The 16,553-nt window shown below is 51.6% G+C and overlaps 1 protein-coding gene across 1 annotated transcript; it reads right to left on the bottom strand.

The window, feature by feature from the left end:
• Positions 1 to 103: 103 nt before the first annotated feature.
• Positions 104 to 8,137, bottom strand: DDX39A (DExD-box helicase 39A). The gene is made up of 11 exons (XM_021705574.2): positions 8,033 to 8,137; positions 4,110 to 4,321; positions 3,848 to 3,975; positions 2,925 to 3,017; positions 2,337 to 2,520; positions 1,503 to 1,621; positions 1,046 to 1,177; positions 846 to 955; positions 598 to 742; positions 305 to 452; positions 104 to 218 (listed from the first exon to the last, which is right to left on the bottom strand). The coding sequence occupies exons 2-11, from the start codon at positions 4,315 to 4,317 to the stop codon at positions 202 to 204; spliced, it is 1,284 nt and encodes a 427-aa protein (XP_021561249.1). The 5' UTR covers positions 4,318 to 4,321; positions 8,033 to 8,137; the 3' UTR covers positions 104 to 201.
• Between the last annotated feature and the right edge of the window lie 8,416 nt (positions 8,138 to 16,553).

Genomic DNA, 16,553 nt, shown 5'->3' with positions numbered 1-16,553 from the left:
GCTGGAGCTCACTGGCCAGGCCTGCTACCTCCGTGAAATGCTGAGAACTGACAGGGCGGGAGCCAGGATTCCGTAATAAAACTTTACTCATACACAAATCTACAGCTTTTGAACAGTAAAAAGGAAGGCCCGCTGATGCCTAGAAAGAGGCCTGGAAGCAGCACTCAGGACACAGGGCAGCTCTGGCCATCAGGCGCGTGGTTACCGGCTCTGCTCAACTGTAAGACACACAGAGGGGAAGCCAGTGAGATGGGGAACAGGGGTTCCTGTCTGGGCCCAGCCCCTCGGCCCGCCCAACACTTACTGTATGTGGAGATGTCGATTTCTTCAGGAAGTTCTGCCACGTTCACTTCAAACCTGTCCTGAACGTCATTGAGGATTTTGGCATCATTCTCGTCAGATACAAAAGTGATAGCCAGACCTTTGGTCCCAAAGCGACCTGCACGGGCCACCTGCAGGGTAACAGAAACAGGGGGTCAGGCCACAGAGACATAACCTGGGGATCTGATGACAAGCAGGGCCACATACCCATTCATCGCCCCCTCCCCCCCCGGGAGGGGGACGTCAGGGAAGTGACACGTCTGTGGAACCACTCACTCGGTGGAGGTAGGTGTCCGAGTCCTCGGGCATGTCATAGTTGAAGACGATGTTGACTCGCTCAATGTCCATCCCTCGGCCAAACAGATTGGTGGCCACCAGGATCCGCCGCTGGAAGTCTTTAAACTGCTGATAGCGTGACAGACTGGATGCAGGAGGAACAAGAGGCAGCCATCAGACACGGGGTTCCTGAGCGGCACTCCCCACGCGGTGCCTGCCTGGGGCCTCTGAGGGCGGCACACACTCACCGCTCCTCCTGGGCCATGCCCCTGTGGATAGCAATGGCCGGGAAGTTCTGCTCCACGAGGAGCTGGGCCAGGGCCATGCAGCGCTGCACTGACTTCACGAAGATTACCACCTGCGAGGGAGGGAGGCAGGAAGCAGCGGTCAGAGTCAGAGCGCCCCCTCCCCCGCACCCAGAACCCCAGGAAGGGCCACACAGTGTCACCTGGTTAAACTCCAACACATCCAAGAGATCAAAGAGCTTGCGGTTCTTCTCACTGTCCTTGAGCTTGACGTAATACTGCTGCAATCCGTGCAGTGTGAGCTTGGTCTCATCGTCTACAAACACCTCCATGGGCTGTGCAGGAAGGGGCAGGCAGGGCTTACTTCCGGGCATCTGGCCTGCCCAGAACGTCCTAGCGAAGGACTCCATGCTGTGATGCTTCCCGGAGGGTGGGCTGTCTCCCAGTAAACGCCTCTCTCCCAACAGCTGACCTAAGCCCTGGTCTGACTCAGGTATAGACCAAGCTCAGCTCCCAGTCTGACAAGACACAGGCGGGAAGGCAGGCCCCTGGGCCTCCCAGCATTCTCGTGCAGTGAGGGAAGGGTGGGTGTCCTGGAGCAGCAATAGCTCAGGCCCCAGAACCCAGCAGGGCCAAAGCTGTCAGTCCCAGCCTACTCACGTCTTGCATGAACTTCCTGCAGACAGGCCTGATCTCCTTGCTCAGGGTGGCGCTGAACATCATGCACTGCTTCTCATGGGGTGTCAGACGGAAGATCTCCTGCACATCCCGCCGCATGTCTGGGTGGGGAGGGCAACAAACGGGTGCGCATGAGTGCCTGGCAGACCACGACCCCCACCCGAGACCAGCCCCAGCTCCTCCCAACCTGTGCCAGGGAGCCGTTAGCGCCTTGACGAGGGCGGTGTGAGCCGAGGAGTGGAGGGAGGGGTGAGTCCTGGGTGCCTGAGGGGCTGGACTCGGGGCGAGCACAGGCGCGAGAGGAGCTGCCATCCACTTACACGCTGCCAGAGCGGAGCAGCCGTGCCAGCGCGCCTCGAGCCACGCTTCAGGGAGGGGAGCCTGAGGCAGAGACAGCCGCTGGGGTGAGAGCTGCAGCCGCCTCCCAGGACACAAGCCCCATCTCCCACCGGCCCTGGCGGGGCTCACTGAGGGCAGGCAGGGGGCTAGAACTAACTCAGCAGGCGGCGAGGCCACCCCATTCCAAGGGCTAATACGTACACAGGCCCGGACGCGGCTCATTTGGGCCCTGTGGCCCGACTCAGCTTGGGCTCAGAAGCAGCAGGTCACTCTGCCAATGCTAGAACTTGCCCTAAAATCATGTATAGAAGACCTGTGTGCCAGCTACCCACCTGACCCCTCTCTGAGGCAACCTTTGGCCTATCCTGTCAGGGCCCACCTGGCTCTGAAGTCTGGGGGGCTAGGGGAGCTGTGAGGGTGGGGAGGGTGCGGCTGGGTGGGCCTCCGGCAGCTCCCATACCCAAAGAGGACGCTCACCCAGCTGCTCCAGCATCTTGTCACACTCGTCCAGCACGAAGTGCTTCACGTTCTTCAGATTCAGGCTCCTGTTCCGCACCAGTGCCAGGATCCGGCCTGGTGTCCCCACTACGACATGGGGACAGTTCTTCTTCAATACCTCTTCATCCTTCTTGATGGAAAGGCCCCCAAAGAACACGGACACCTACGTGGGTGGAGAGAAAGTTGCTTTTGCCTGTCTAAACGCTGAAGGCTCACACCCACTCCAAGCTGATGGCCACCCAGCCTATAGCCCTACCAGCTTCTGCTCCAGTGGCCCCCTAACCTCCTCCCCCGGCCCCCCCCCCCCCCCCCCCCCCCCCCCCCCCCCCCCCCGGCCTAGAGCCTGAGAGCCTGGCCATGACTCCAGTGGAAAGCAGCCCCATGGCTGGGACCAGCACAGGCCTCTGGGGGCCATGCATAATTCATCAGGCTTTTAAGGAACATAAACCACCGCAAACCTCAAAGGCAGCCTCTGCAGCCAAGCTTGGTAAACACTGGCTGGGCCAGAGCTGGGCCAGCGAGGGTGCAGAGAACCATGCAGCACGCCCAGCCCGGCCTGAGACTTACCTTGACACTGGGCATGTACTTGGAGAAGCGTTCGTACTCTTTGCTGATCTGGAAGGCGAGCTCCCGCGTATGGCACATGACCAGGACTGTTACCTGCAGGGCAGGTGGAAGAGAAACACTCAAGTCAGTGTCCCAAGTCCTGCCCCAGCCCCAGCCCACACCAGTGCTCTCCCATGGGGGCCCATGTCCCTCAAGGGTGCCTGCCAGACTGCTCCCCACACCTCCTGCCACTGGAAGGTCCGGTCCAGATGCTCCACCTTCTCCCCACCCTTCGCCTGCCATTCACTCCCTGTGTCCCTTCAGCTAATGAGGACTGTCTCCTGCTGCCAGGATCCACAGGGAGACCTAGCTGGTGAGGTAACCCATGCTAACAGATTCCTGAGAGTCTGCTCTCTGGCTGGCCCATGACCACCGAAGAAGGAGGCTGCTCCCGCCTTCATGCCCACGATGCCAAGTGCTGCGACCACACAGCCTCCCCGTGACTCTCCCTCTCCTTCAGTCGACCCTAAGGAAACCAGGGCTCGTGCACCCACACGCAGCCCATGGATGTGGGCCCCAGTATGACAAAAGCACAACACAGGAAAGCACCTCGATTCTCCAACAAAATTCATGTGTGAGGAAGTAACTGTCAGCAGCAACGGTAGTAACAAATCTTTATTCAGTACAATCTCACCTGAACAAACTTGTACAATCTAGAAAGGCACATGACAAATTAATAGCTGTACCTCTGGCAAGGAAAATCATGGCCCTTTTCAGTTTCCCTCTCAGCTGATCATTTCTGGGGGGATTCTGTCACAACTAAGTATGGTACTTAATCTCAAAAGCCCACAAAGAGCACACAGGATCGGAAACGTTTAACACGGGGAGCGGTAGACACTGGCGCCTCAGGCAGCTCAGGCCCAACAAGGAGGGCGCCCACCCACCTGTCCGTTTACTGGCTCGATCTGCTGCAGGGTGGCCAGCACGAAGACTGCCGTCTTGCCCATCCCAGACTTGGCCTGGCACAGGACGTCCATGCCCAGGATGGCTTGGGGAATACACTCGTGCTGGACTGAGGGAGAGAGCACGCATGAGCGACCAGAAACCGGATGCTCCCTGGGTGCAGGCTCCTCGCCAGGTGGCTGAGGAGACCACAGTGAGGGCGCTCAGAGGAGGCTCTTGGCAGGGGGAACCAGGGAGGCATACCCTCAGATGGATGCTCAAAGCCACAGTCCACTATGGCCCTCAGGAGCTCTGGCTTTAGCAGAAAGTCCCTGAAGCCAGAGCTGTGGATGGAAACATAGGAACCCTTGACGTCTTTCTTGGGGGGAGCAGGAGTGCTCTCTGGAGGAGCCTGGGGCTCTTCATCTTCCTCATAATCCAGAAGCTCATTTTCCACATCCTGTTCTGCCATGGTGCTGAGAACAGAGGAAGGAGAAGAGCTGAAGGAAGCGAATGAAAAAAACCCACCCATCGAGGGTCACTGAGGGAGAAGGCTGCCCAGCAGCTGCGGTCTGTTGACACAGGTCCAAGAGGAGCAAGTCACTGGAGCCGTCTTACAAGCCGGCACAGAAAGGACCCAGATGATGAAGCTGATGGCCATCACTCTCTGACCCCTTTCCCTCATACCCTCCCCCCAGCCCACACACTCCTGTAGAAAGTCCCACCAGCTCCACCTGGGAAGCACCTCCTAGCCTAGCCTGTCGTGGTCACACCCTGCCCTGCTGTAAGCCACCTCATCTTTCTCTGGGCTCCTGTCCCCCATGCCCACACATGCATACATCCCTCCACCTCCAGGGCCTCCCTCTGCTCTGGGTGAAATCCCCACACTTCCCTATGGTTCTCACATCCCTCCTCGTTGGCCCTTGCACACCTCATTCCACATTACCCCTTTCAAACCACTCCCAGCCTTGCCTGGCTGCTCAGACTCATCAAGCCCCTACCCCCAAGCTTTTGCAGCACATTGCCACCACCAGGAAAACTCTAATGAGCCACCTCAGCCCACCTAACCCAAAGGAGCTCGCTCCCCACCACTGCCCAAGGAGTCCACCAGGCCTGCACGGGGTAGGACCCCTGAGACCAGATGTGGCTGCCAGAATGCTGGAGAGACCTGAGTCTGTGTGAGAGCATAGTCTGCCCTGCCCCAGCTCCTCCCGCTATTTGTGGTCTGCACAGGGGAATAATTAAGTACTCTCATGAACAGGCCTCCCACTGGGCCCAGGCCAATAAAAATAGAGCTGAGATGGTAAATAGAATTAATACAAAGCTTGCTCACCTCCTGGCTTTATTTAATCCAATACAGCACCTACTGGGTGCAAGCTACAAGAGACCCCAAAGTGAGAATACGATCTTTTGTCCTCCCAACCCCACCCCAGCCTCCAAGTCTAGAGGGAGGAAGAGCTGAAGCAGTCACTCTTCTTCCTGAGCTGAATGTGGAGGGTCCTGGGCCCACTTTATGGCCCTCCCTCTCTCATTCTCTCCATGACTTCATCCAGCCCCAGGGCTTTAACCACCTCTGTGTGAGAGACCTCCCAAACTTCTGTCTTTATGCGGTGACAGCTCTCCTCAACAACAGCCTCTGTTACCCAGCTTCCTCGTCCACATCTCCCCTTGGAACCTGAACGCAAAATACCCAGAGCAAACCCTCTGTTTCTTCCTGCAGACCTGCTTCTCAAAAAAGCCAATTCCATTCTCTCAATGGCTCTTTCTCTCCCCCTGTCCAGTCAGCCAACAGGTCCCAACAGGACAATTAGGCCACTTCTTGCCCCTGCTACCTCACTGGTCCCAAGCTACCTTCACCTTTCTTTCTTTTTATATATTTACTTAAATAATCTCTACACCCAACGTGGGGCTCAAACTCTGGACCCCAAGATCAAGAGTCACATGCTCTTCTGACTGGGCCAGCCAGGTGCCCCTTCACTGTTCTTTTTTAAAATTATAACAGCTTTACTGAGATATTCACATGCTATACCATTCACCACTTAAAATGTACAACTCACTGATTTTTAGTGTTCTTAGTACAGTCAGAAATATGTGCAACGATCACCACAGTTGGAATGCATTACACATTTCACTTGGTCTTCAAAAAGATCATACCTTTTACCTATCATCCTCCCCATCCCAACCCCCTTGGCTACCACTAACCTACTTTCTTTTCCATGAATTTGTTGTTTCGCACATTTCATAAATGGAATCATACAACATGTCACCATTCATCCAGCTTCTTTCACTTGGCATGTTTTGACACTGATCCACTTTGTGGTATGCATCAGTACCTTATTCCTTGTCATAGCTGAACATTCCCTTGCATGGGTATACCAGTTGATCCATTGTCAGTTGATGGGTATTTGGGCACCATCACCTCTTGCTTGGATTATGCTAATAGTCTCCTCACTGGTCTCCCTGTTTTCCATCCCCCTCCATCTTCTCTCCCCACAACAGCCAGAGGGAGCCCATTAAAGCTACATCAGAGAATGTCACCCCTCTGCTCAAAACCCTCCACAGGCTCCCACTGTGCTCCGAATAAAACTGAAAAGAGTCCTCACCATGACCTACCAGACCCTACACGAACTGACCCCCCTCTACGCTCAAACCTCATCTCCTCCATCACCCTTACTCACTGGCCTTGCTGCTGTGCCTCAAACCTGCCTCAGCACCTCTGCACTTGCTGTTCCTGCTGCCCACAACGGTCACGAATCCCTCTGCTTTCTTCAGGACTCTTGCTCCGGAAGGGCATTTCTTGCAAGCCACAACTAAAAAAGCACCCTTTTTTTAGGTCATGCCTGTCAGCCCTTTTGCCCAGCCCAGAGCCTAAAACAGATAAGCACTCAACAGCAATGGCTGAATGAATAGAATCAGAATTGAGGCCTCAAGGCAGAGTTTAGGGGCTAGAACAAGCATATACCCTTATCTGATTCTTGAAAAAAAAGTACTCGGAACAGGAAGGGGTTACTTCCCATGCAGCCAGGCCCTTGTGAGGAATGGAGAGCAAGACTGGCTGGTAGAAGTAGAGGCTGAGGACAAAGCTGGGAAAACTGTTTAAGTCGAGGACATTCATACTTTGTTAAGCAATAAGGAATCGATGATTAAATTTTTGAGTTGAGTGACTCAATTGTCCCAGAGCAATTTACTCCAGAGTAGAAGATGAGTGGGGAATGAGACCAGCAACAGGGAAAACTAGTCACCAAGAGAGGATTAACCAGGGTGGGGGTGCTTTGAGGGAAGAATAAGGTGGAACATTCAACAGGGCAGGGCTATCTCCTGGGTAATCTCTGGGCAGAGAAGAGCTAGAGTCACCTGCTCTGACCTTCAAACCTGAGTGACCAAGAGGAAATGGTGCATTTAAAAGATACAGGTCAAAAGAAATCGTTTTGTTCTTATGGGGAGACAGATTCAGGGACAGCCTGAGTTTGAGGCACAAAATCTAAAGCTCAAAACAAATTAGAGGGGGCAAGGACTGCTGGGGTTTGTCCCACCCAACGGGGGTGGCTGCGACGGCTGAAGCCCCAGGAGCAGATGAACTTGAAAGCTGACACCGGAAAAGTGACAATTCAAACACGCCCACGGGTACCCACTCACTCTCAAAGTGCCCCCAGGGAAGAGTTCCACCTCGGAGTTTGCCTTTTGAGACATCTTTTTTGCTCTAAATCTCTGGAACCCCGAATCCCTTAAACGCAGAGCAAGAATATAGCAGAGTGGGGGAGGGCAAGTCCCTGGGACTTGAAGAAGCCTGTCACGTCTACAAGCTCGGGTTACTCCCACCGCAACCCCAGACCCTGGCGCCGCCCCACCCCCCCCGAGTCCCTCCCCTAAACGGCCTAGGCGGTCTCCTCGGACAGGCTTTCGCCCCAAGTCGGGTTCGACCCGTGGGCCGCCATGACAGCCTACTCCCGGAAGCGGGCATGCTCCCCGCGCGCCAACAGCCACCGCCCCCCCCTTTGCGCATGCGCTGTGGCGTTCAACGGCCACTGCCGCGCGCGGCGGACGCCCCAACCGCCACGCCCCCCCTTGTCTCGCGCCCCCTCTTCTTCCTCCTCCCCTTAACCTCCGGCGTTTCCCCTCGCCCGCTCGCTCACCCGCAGGTCCGAAGTCTCCGCACCGCGGTCCCGCGCCCCGGGCCCATCGCTCACCTGGTTCCCCGTTCGCCTCCGCGTGCTGCGAGGAGCGCCGTCCGACTCTAGTTACCGGTCGCGCGCCTCAACACGAGCTGCAGCGCTTCCTGCCTCCTACGTCGGTCTGCGGCTCTGCTCACTGGACTGCTGGCTTTTCATTCAAGAGAGACGGAGGCGATGATTGGATCCTGCAAGAGGCGTCTGGAGGCTATTGGTGAAGAGAGGAAACAGGGCGTGCCTCATGCCTCAGGTTCATTGGTCAATCTAAAAGTAGGCGCCCTGGGCTAAGGCCGACGTGAGACCGTGCGCTGTCACGTGATTAGCGGTTTGCCTTCGGTGGGCGTCGCCATATTTAGTACTGGCCGCCGAAGCCGGGGATGATTTGTCTTTGGCGAGTGTCTCGCCTTTATGTAACGTGGCTTCTACGTCTGGCATGGAGTTCAGGGCTTTTGAAGTGGGCGTTAGCCCGCGGCCACTTGGTTCTCCAGGGTGGAGGCTCTGAAAGAGTCCTGAAAAGGATTGGGAGGTCGGAATGACTCCTGCGTGAAGAGGACAGTTTGCACCCGCCGTTGACGGTTCCCATTTGCTGAGAGTCTTGTCCTGGGGCAGACTCTGTGCTGGTGGCCATGCAGGTTCGGGCCACAAAACTCAAACCAGGATGTTTTAGTCATGAAACTTTTTTTTTAATTTTACTTTTTCCTTCTATTACATTTTTCCAACCTTACCCCCCCCCCCCCGGTACTTTACTGAGGTAAAGTTTATAGTAAAAAGAAAAGGTCCACTGATTTTTGAAAATTGGCAGCCAAGTGACAGTTGCCCAGTGAAGATGCAGAACATTTCCATGACCCCAGAAAGTTCTGTTGTGCCCCTCTCGGGTGAACCGCACCCCTTCCCCCTCACCAGGCAAAACACTATGTGGATTTCTGTAATTATGGATTAGTTCTGATCTTGAATTTCATAAAAACAGAATCATGCAATAGATTGTCTTTTGTATCTGGTTTCTTTGGGTCAACAAACTGTTTTTGAGATTTGTCCGTGTGCTGCATGTATCAGTAGTTCTTTTTCTTTGCTGAGTAGTAGTCCACGGTATAGCCACAATATAGCCAATGTAGTTTCTCCATTCACCCATTAATGGACATTTGGTTGTTCCAACCAAGTGTTTGGCCATTATCAATGAAGCTTGTAGAAGTCTTTTCATGAACCTAAGTTCACTTCTCTAGGGCAAATGCCAAGGAATGGAATGGTAGGCTGTAGGTCATTTGTGTGTTCAATTATAGTAGATCGTGACAGTTTTCCTAAGTCGATCTGCTTTACACTCCCACTAGGCACCCTGTGAAAGTCCCAGTTACTCCCACTCCTTGCGTATACCTGGTGTCATCCGTCTTTCTCAGCTGTGTTTTGATTTGGGGATTTGGGATGGTGGGGGGAAAGGGAGGAGAGATAAGCTGGTCAAACATGCATTCCATGCACTGCCACAGCATTCCAATCTCCCTAAGCCCCTGACACAGTTAAACCTTCCTCCACAGTTTTCCGGGGAAATTCTAGCCTTTCAATTTCATTTAGTGTAGGCTATCTTGGGGTTCATGTTCTAGACAACAAATTCAGAGCTGGTATCACCAGAGGTACAACTTCAGTCAAAAAGCCCAATGAAGAGAAAGCAGTCAATTGAGAGGGAGGCTTTAAATAATAAAGCATAGATATTGTAGGTAATAATTATACCATAACACTTAGAGAGCACCTCCAGTGCGCCCAGCAGGGCCAGGATGAGGGTGAGGCATGCAAAATTTAAGGGGGCACCAAAAACTGTCATCCAAATAAATAATTTTAATACACTATTTTAAAATCAAAATTAACTTTTAAAATCTATGATGAACAAAATACCAAAATGTTAAGTAAAAACAGGATCAGTAACAGTGCTGCATGGAGCAAAGCCATATTAGTGCCCGAGGCAAAAGGGAAAGATCAGGATTACTGATCCTGTCTTTATCTGGACTTTTTGCATTGATTTTGATTTCAAAAATTATTGCATTAAAGCACCGTGTCTTGATTTTTGGCACCCCCTTAAATGTTGTACCTGAAGCGAATGCCTCACTTTCCTCACCTAGTTCCCACCCTGGTACTCAGTCTTGTTCTGAGAAATCTAAGCTATCAACTGACTGAATCCCCCACCTGGAGCAGATTAGTGCATATATTAGCATATCCATTGTCAGGCGGGTGACCTGAGGTCCAGAGAGGGTTAGTTCCAGCCCCGTGGTCACACAGATGGCAGGGATCCAAGCCCAAGCCATCTCCCTCCATTAGACTTGGCTACATCCTACAAAGGTGGAGATAGAAGCCAAAGCCAGGTAACTTGGAAGCCCAGAGAAAACCTGTCCCTGGGGAAAGAGGAGGTGCCCCAGGAAAGCAGAGGAGAGGCAAGCTTGGAATAATTAAATCATCTGAGGTGAGTTACGGAGGAGACAGCCAAAGCCAGTTGAGTCCTGTTGACAAGCGTGAAAATTAATAAAGGGAAAGCTCACTAAAATAAAGTTGGGAGGCCAGAAGAGGGAGCTCTCTCACAATACCACTCCTTGTCAGCCCTTTACATTCCCACCTGGAAGCCTATACTTTTACTGCCCTAGCCGGAGGAGGAAAGATTTTTCTCCTGAGCCAGCAACAGCCCAGCCAATGAGAGACAGTCACGACTCAGCCAATGAGAGACAGTCACGACTCAGCCAATGAAAAGCCACTACACTTTGAGGGGCACCTGGCTGGCTCAGTGGGTGCAGTATGGAAACACTCCATCTCAGGGGTTGTGAGTTTGAGCCCCACATTGGGTACAGAGATTACTAAAAAAAAAAAAAGTCTTAAAAAAGAAAGAAATAAAAAGAAAGAAGAAAGAGAAAGAAAGAAAGAAAAGAAAGAAAGAAAGATGCCTGTGTGGCTCAATCAGTTAAGCCTCAGACTCTTGATTTTGGCTCAGGTCATGATCTCAGGGCCATGAGCCCTGTGTCAGGCTCTGCGCTGGGCATGGAGCCCGCTTAAAATTCTCTCTCCCTCTGCCCCTCCCCATCAAAAAAAAAAAAAGAAAAAGAAAAAAAGCCCCTACACTTTGAACTCCCAATTTATTCCAATGGAATTTTGTTTATAATATCCCCTCCCAACTCCCTCTTTCCACTGTGAAAGTGCATTCTTCCATCTTGTACTCTGGACTTGCCTATGGTTTTGCCATAGCTTGCTTGTCACAAGTTAAAATTCTCTACTATTGCCAAATAAACCGATTTGCTGGTAAAATAACTGATGGTTTAAGGTTAACAAAATTCTGGGGAAACAGGAAAACACCCCAGCACACCCCCATCCATGCAGCCAAGGGGAGCTTCTACTATTCAGAAACAAAACACCAATTTTAAACCCGGAGATGATCAGAGCCTCCTAAAGTACATCCAACCACTCAAGATAAACAAATGTTAACTAACTTTGTCATATTGGCTTGATTCACTGCAGAATTATTTTAAGATATAAACTATCTTAAAGCATACCCACTCGAAAGAAAGAAAGAAAGAAAGAAAGAAAGAAAGAAAGAAAGAAAGAAAGAACACCCACTCAAATGGCTAAAAAGAAAAAAAGTGACACAACCAACGGCTTGACCAAGAATTCTCATCCGCTGCTAGCAAGCATGTAGAATGGGGAAAATACTTTGGAAAATGATTTGGCAGTTTGTAATAACCAGGGTTTCTCAATCTTGGCACTACTGACACTTGGCCTGGCACATTCTTCGCGGTGGGGCGGTCCTGTGCATTGTAGGATGTTGAGCAGCATCCCTGGCCTCCCCCCAGTAGATGCCAGTAGGGGTGACAACTAAAAATGTCTCCAGACATTGCTAATGTCCCCCCTGGTGGAGGGGGCAAAATCACTCCAGATGAGATCTTTTGGGCTAAATATCATGACATCATGGCTAAGCAATCCTCCTAGGTATAGATCTAACAGTTAATGAAACACTTTCTGCCCACAAAAAGATATGAACAAGGAAAGTTCTTTCCATAATAATCCCAAGCTGGAAATAACCCAAATGTCCATCAACAAGTAAATGGGTAGGGGCACCTGGGTGGCTCAGTTGGTTAAGCATCTGTCTTCAGCTCAAGTCGTGATCCAGCGGTCCTGGGATCAAGTCCTACATTGGGCTCCCTGCTCAGCGGGGAGTCTCTTTCTCCCTCTCCCTCTACCTCTCCCCCTTGCTCATGCTCTCTCTCTCTCACTCACTCTCTCTCTTTTAAGTAAATAAATAAAATCTTAACAATTAAAAACTAAAAGACACACCTTAGAGTTAAAATGGAAGTCACCTGTGTTCACTTTCCCACTTCCCCTCCCCTCCCCCACTACAGAAACAACAACCTAAATAAAAAGAACTATACTGAACTGACCCCTTGTTCTGTGCTTTACAAGAATTAATTCATGGGGCGCCTGGGTGGCTCAGTCGTTGGGCGTCTGCCTTCAGCTCGGGTCGTGATCCCGGGGTCCTGGGATAGAGCCCCGCGTCGGGCTCCTCGCTCCGCGGGGAGCCTGCTTCTCCCTCTCCCACTCCCTGTGCTTGTGTTCCCTCTCTCGCTGTGTCTCTCTCTGTCAAATAAATGAAATCTTTAAAAAAAAAAAAAGAATTAATTCATTTAAGCTCCCCAGCAATCCTATGAGGGCAGGTGCCACTCTGTCATCCGCTCTTACAGATGAAGAAACTGAAGCGCAGAGCAGAGGAGTAACTTCCTCAGAATCTGACTGTTGGTATGTAGTGGTGCCAGGAGATAACCTCACTCCCCTCATCCAGGGTGCCAGGCACACCAGGAACACACTACTCCCGGAGTTTTTTTAATAAACTTGATACATAGTTTCACTTTCTGTTTTCCAGTAATTGATATAAACAATATCAAACTGTATCTTTTTTTTTCTACTTTTTTTTTTTTTTTATCCCCCCTCAACCCAAAGTTTGTGAGTTTAGCTTTGTTGATACATTTAGCCTTTCTGGTATCAGATGAATATTTCTTTTTCTGGGCCCCAGATGGCTGGTGGGAGACTTGGTTTGCAAAGAGCCTTTTGAGAAAGAATCCTCATTCAGTTCCTCCCCTGCTAAGAAGCCATCAGCGGCTTCCACCATGTTCAGGGTCAAGTTTGAACTCCGGGGAGTGCTGGACCCCCTCCATCCCCGCCATCTGTGGCATGTGGAAACGGTCCCTACTCCAGGTTCATCAGCACTAAACACTCCAGCCATACCCCATGATGTCCTGTTTGTTCAACCACTTGTTCATCCAGCAGCTATTTATTCGAGCACCTTCCATGTGCTAGACACTGTTCTAGGAGCTGGGGACTCAGCAGTGAACAAGACAATGATCTCTGTTCTTGGAGAGCTGACATCCTGATTGAGACAGACAAGGAAGAAAATAGAGTAAAATCTATTAAAATTTGCAAGGAAGAGAAATGGAGCTATGTGAGGGGTAGTTTGGTAGCAGGCAGGGAGTACTCTCAGAAAGCATTTGAGCAAAGATGGAAATGAAGTCAAGAAGAAAGAATGCCAAGATGAGAAGGAAAAACACTGTAGGCAGAGAGGAACAGCAAGTACAAAGGCCCTGAGGTAGTAATGGGCTTTTTTGAGGAGTGGTGAGGAGGCCAGAGTGGTGTGAATGAGGGGAGCAGAATGGAGATGAGGGGAAGAATCAGGACGTGCCAAATTCTCCCTCACCCACTTCTAGGGCTTTGCCCCTGTTGTTCCTTCAACCAGACACCCTATTCCTCTTTATCTACTTTGTGGTTTCCTAATTTGTCCTTAGTGCCAGCCCTTCTGCCTCTTCCACAGTGGGGCAGCTGCCTCCTTAAGGCATGGGTCGTCTTGGGATACCTTTCTCCTGACACCTCACACTGTGTCCACTCACACATTCTGCAAAGATTGAGTGAGTGTAGGCCCAATGTTGAGCAATTTCAGAGAGGAGTGACAGTTAAAATAAAACAGAGCCATATTTATAATAAATATGATAGGGTATGGAAAGATCTCTCAGAAGAGGTGACGTTTAAACAGAGACCTAAATGATCAGAAAAGGCTAGCCTTGGGGAGATGGGATGGAAGGGCATTCCAGACCGGAAAACAGCCAGTGTAAAGGCCCTGTGGTTGGAAGTAAAGTGAGAATATTTGAGGAACAGAAGGAAGGCCAGTGTTGCTGGATGGGGATGAGGGGAGTAGAGGGGGATGCAGCTGGACAGGTGGGCAGAGGCCTGACAAGACTACCCTGTAGACCAGGTAAGGGACAGGTGTTTTTCCTAAGACCTTCAGAGAACCAGGGACAGGTTAGAGTTTCCGAGGCCCCAAAGCAGACTGGAGAGGGGCCAGAGCAGCTGCAGGGAGGTGCCAGTGCAGTTACCATATTTAGTTGAGATTGCACAATGAGTCCTTGGTCTCCCTCTTTCAAGCCTGAGTGCGACTCTGTTTCCAGTGCCACCAAAGTCCCCAGCGGGCATCGATAAATATCCACTGAATAAACGAATGTTGGAAGGTTGGAGTGAGAATTTGGCAGGGTTCCCCAGCTCCATCCAGGGAGGAGGGAGCCTGGGACCTGGCAGGCAGCAGAAAGCCCATCCCTGAACACAGTGGCCCAGTCCCTGGGCCAGCTTGGAGCCTAGCTTTGCCACATCCTCCCCACCTGTAACACAGATGGGCTGAAGAATTAGAAGAAGACAGGGCAAGGGCTATAAACACACCAGCTCCATAACTGGGGATTCTCCTCAGTTATAACTGAGGACACCTCACCCTGTGTCTACTCACTCATTCCACAAAACCTGAGTGAGCATAGGCCAAATGCTGGTCAATTTCAGAGGAGTGACAGTTTAAATAAAACAGGGCCATATTTTAAATAAATATGACAGCATAGAATGGTCTCTCAGAGAAGGTGACATTTATTTCTTTTTTAAAGATTTTATTTATTTGACAGAGAGAGAGACAGCGAGAGAGGGAACACAAGCAGGGGGAGTGGGAGAGGGAGAAGCAGGTTTCCCGCTGAGCAGGGAGCCTGATGCGGTGCTTGATCCCAGGACCCTGGGATCATGACCTGAGCCGAAGGTAGATGCTTAACGACTGAGCCACCCAGGCGCCCCAGAGAAGGTGACATTTAAATGGAGACCTAAATTATCCAAAAGTCTTGGGGAGATATGTGCCTCAGTTTCCTCAACTGTAAATTGGGAGCAAAAGAAATAACTCAAAGGGTTCTTTAATTCAACTGATAAATAATCGAGGGACAGCCAGGAGGCTGGTATGGCTGGACGGAGTGAGCAAGGGGAAGATGTGAAAGCGAAGGTGAAGGAGGTAAATAGTGCAAGGCCTGTGGTCTTCCAGCAGGACTTTGGCTTCTGCTCTAAAGAAAGTGGGAGCCATGGAGGGATCTAGGCGGAAAAGGGACGTGACCTGACTCAGGTGTTCACAGGCATCCTTAGGCTGTTGTGGGGAAAATAAACTAGGAAGTAAAGGTCGGAGCCCAGAGTCCCGGGAGGAGGCTACTGCGCTGGTCCAGGTGAGTGATGAGACCGGACCAGGTGGGGGCCTTTGAAGGGGTTTCTGGATTCTGGATCGGTGTCATTCTGGATTCTGGATCGGTGTCATTCTCCTCCTCCTCCTCCTCCTTTTTCTTTCTCTGTTAAAACCCTCCAAATAAGAAAAGGAAAAGAAAACATCGCGCCCAGGTCTCTAGGTAACCAAGGTTCCCGCAGCTCTCTGTATTTTGGCTGGTCCCTGCAGGGCGCCCATGTTCAGGCTCAGTCGCCAGGGAGCGCTCCCCGCCCCGAGCCCCAGGGACCAAGGTTTGGCTCACTCACCGGATTTCCAAGGGAGTGCGGGTGGGCCAAGAGCCAAGCTGCACGCTCTAGAGACTCCAGAGACCCTGGAGAAGCTCTGTAGAGGCTTCCACTCTCCTCCTCCGCTTGGGCAAGAGTCTGCATTTATGGAACGCCACCTGCATGCAACAGCTCTGAAGAAAAAAGGTCTGCATTGTACAACGGGGAAAATTGAGGCTGGGCGGCCACAGGATCCTTAGGGTCCACAGCGAGTCAGTGAAGGAGTCGGGATTCAAGCCATTTTCATAACAACGGCAATGACATTAAAAATGACAGCAGCTAACATTTATTGAGGGCTTACTGTGTTCTCAACAATTGGCATGCACGATCTCATTTAATTTTACCAACACCGAGGGGTGGGTGGGTAAAGCCCGTTTCACAGATGAGGCGCTCTTAGGACTTTGGGGCTCCCCCAAGTCATGGGATGTTGGGATTTGAACCCAGATCTGTCCAGAGCTTGTCTCCAGGTAATGGGGGATCCTTCCCAGGAGACCTGAGCTTGCAAAGGAGAGGCGGGGGATATGAATTGTTCTTGTTTTTAGAGGGGTTTCGGGAGGCCCAAAGGCCTCTGCCACTCCCCGCTTTAACGTGGTTCAGTCTTTTCTTCGGGTTCCCGCGCGCTCAGATGGGGGACCCCTGGGCAGAGTGAGGATGCAGAACCAGGCAAAGGCGCGGAGGGCGGCGGGGGAGCAGACGC

Source organism: Neomonachus schauinslandi, chromosome 1 (genome assembly GCF_002201575.2).
Source record: "Neomonachus schauinslandi chromosome 1, ASM220157v2, whole genome shotgun sequence".
NCBI lineage: Eukaryota > Metazoa > Chordata > Mammalia > Carnivora > Phocidae > Neomonachus > Neomonachus schauinslandi.
This window is presented reverse-complemented; position numbering and strand designations above follow the sequence as displayed.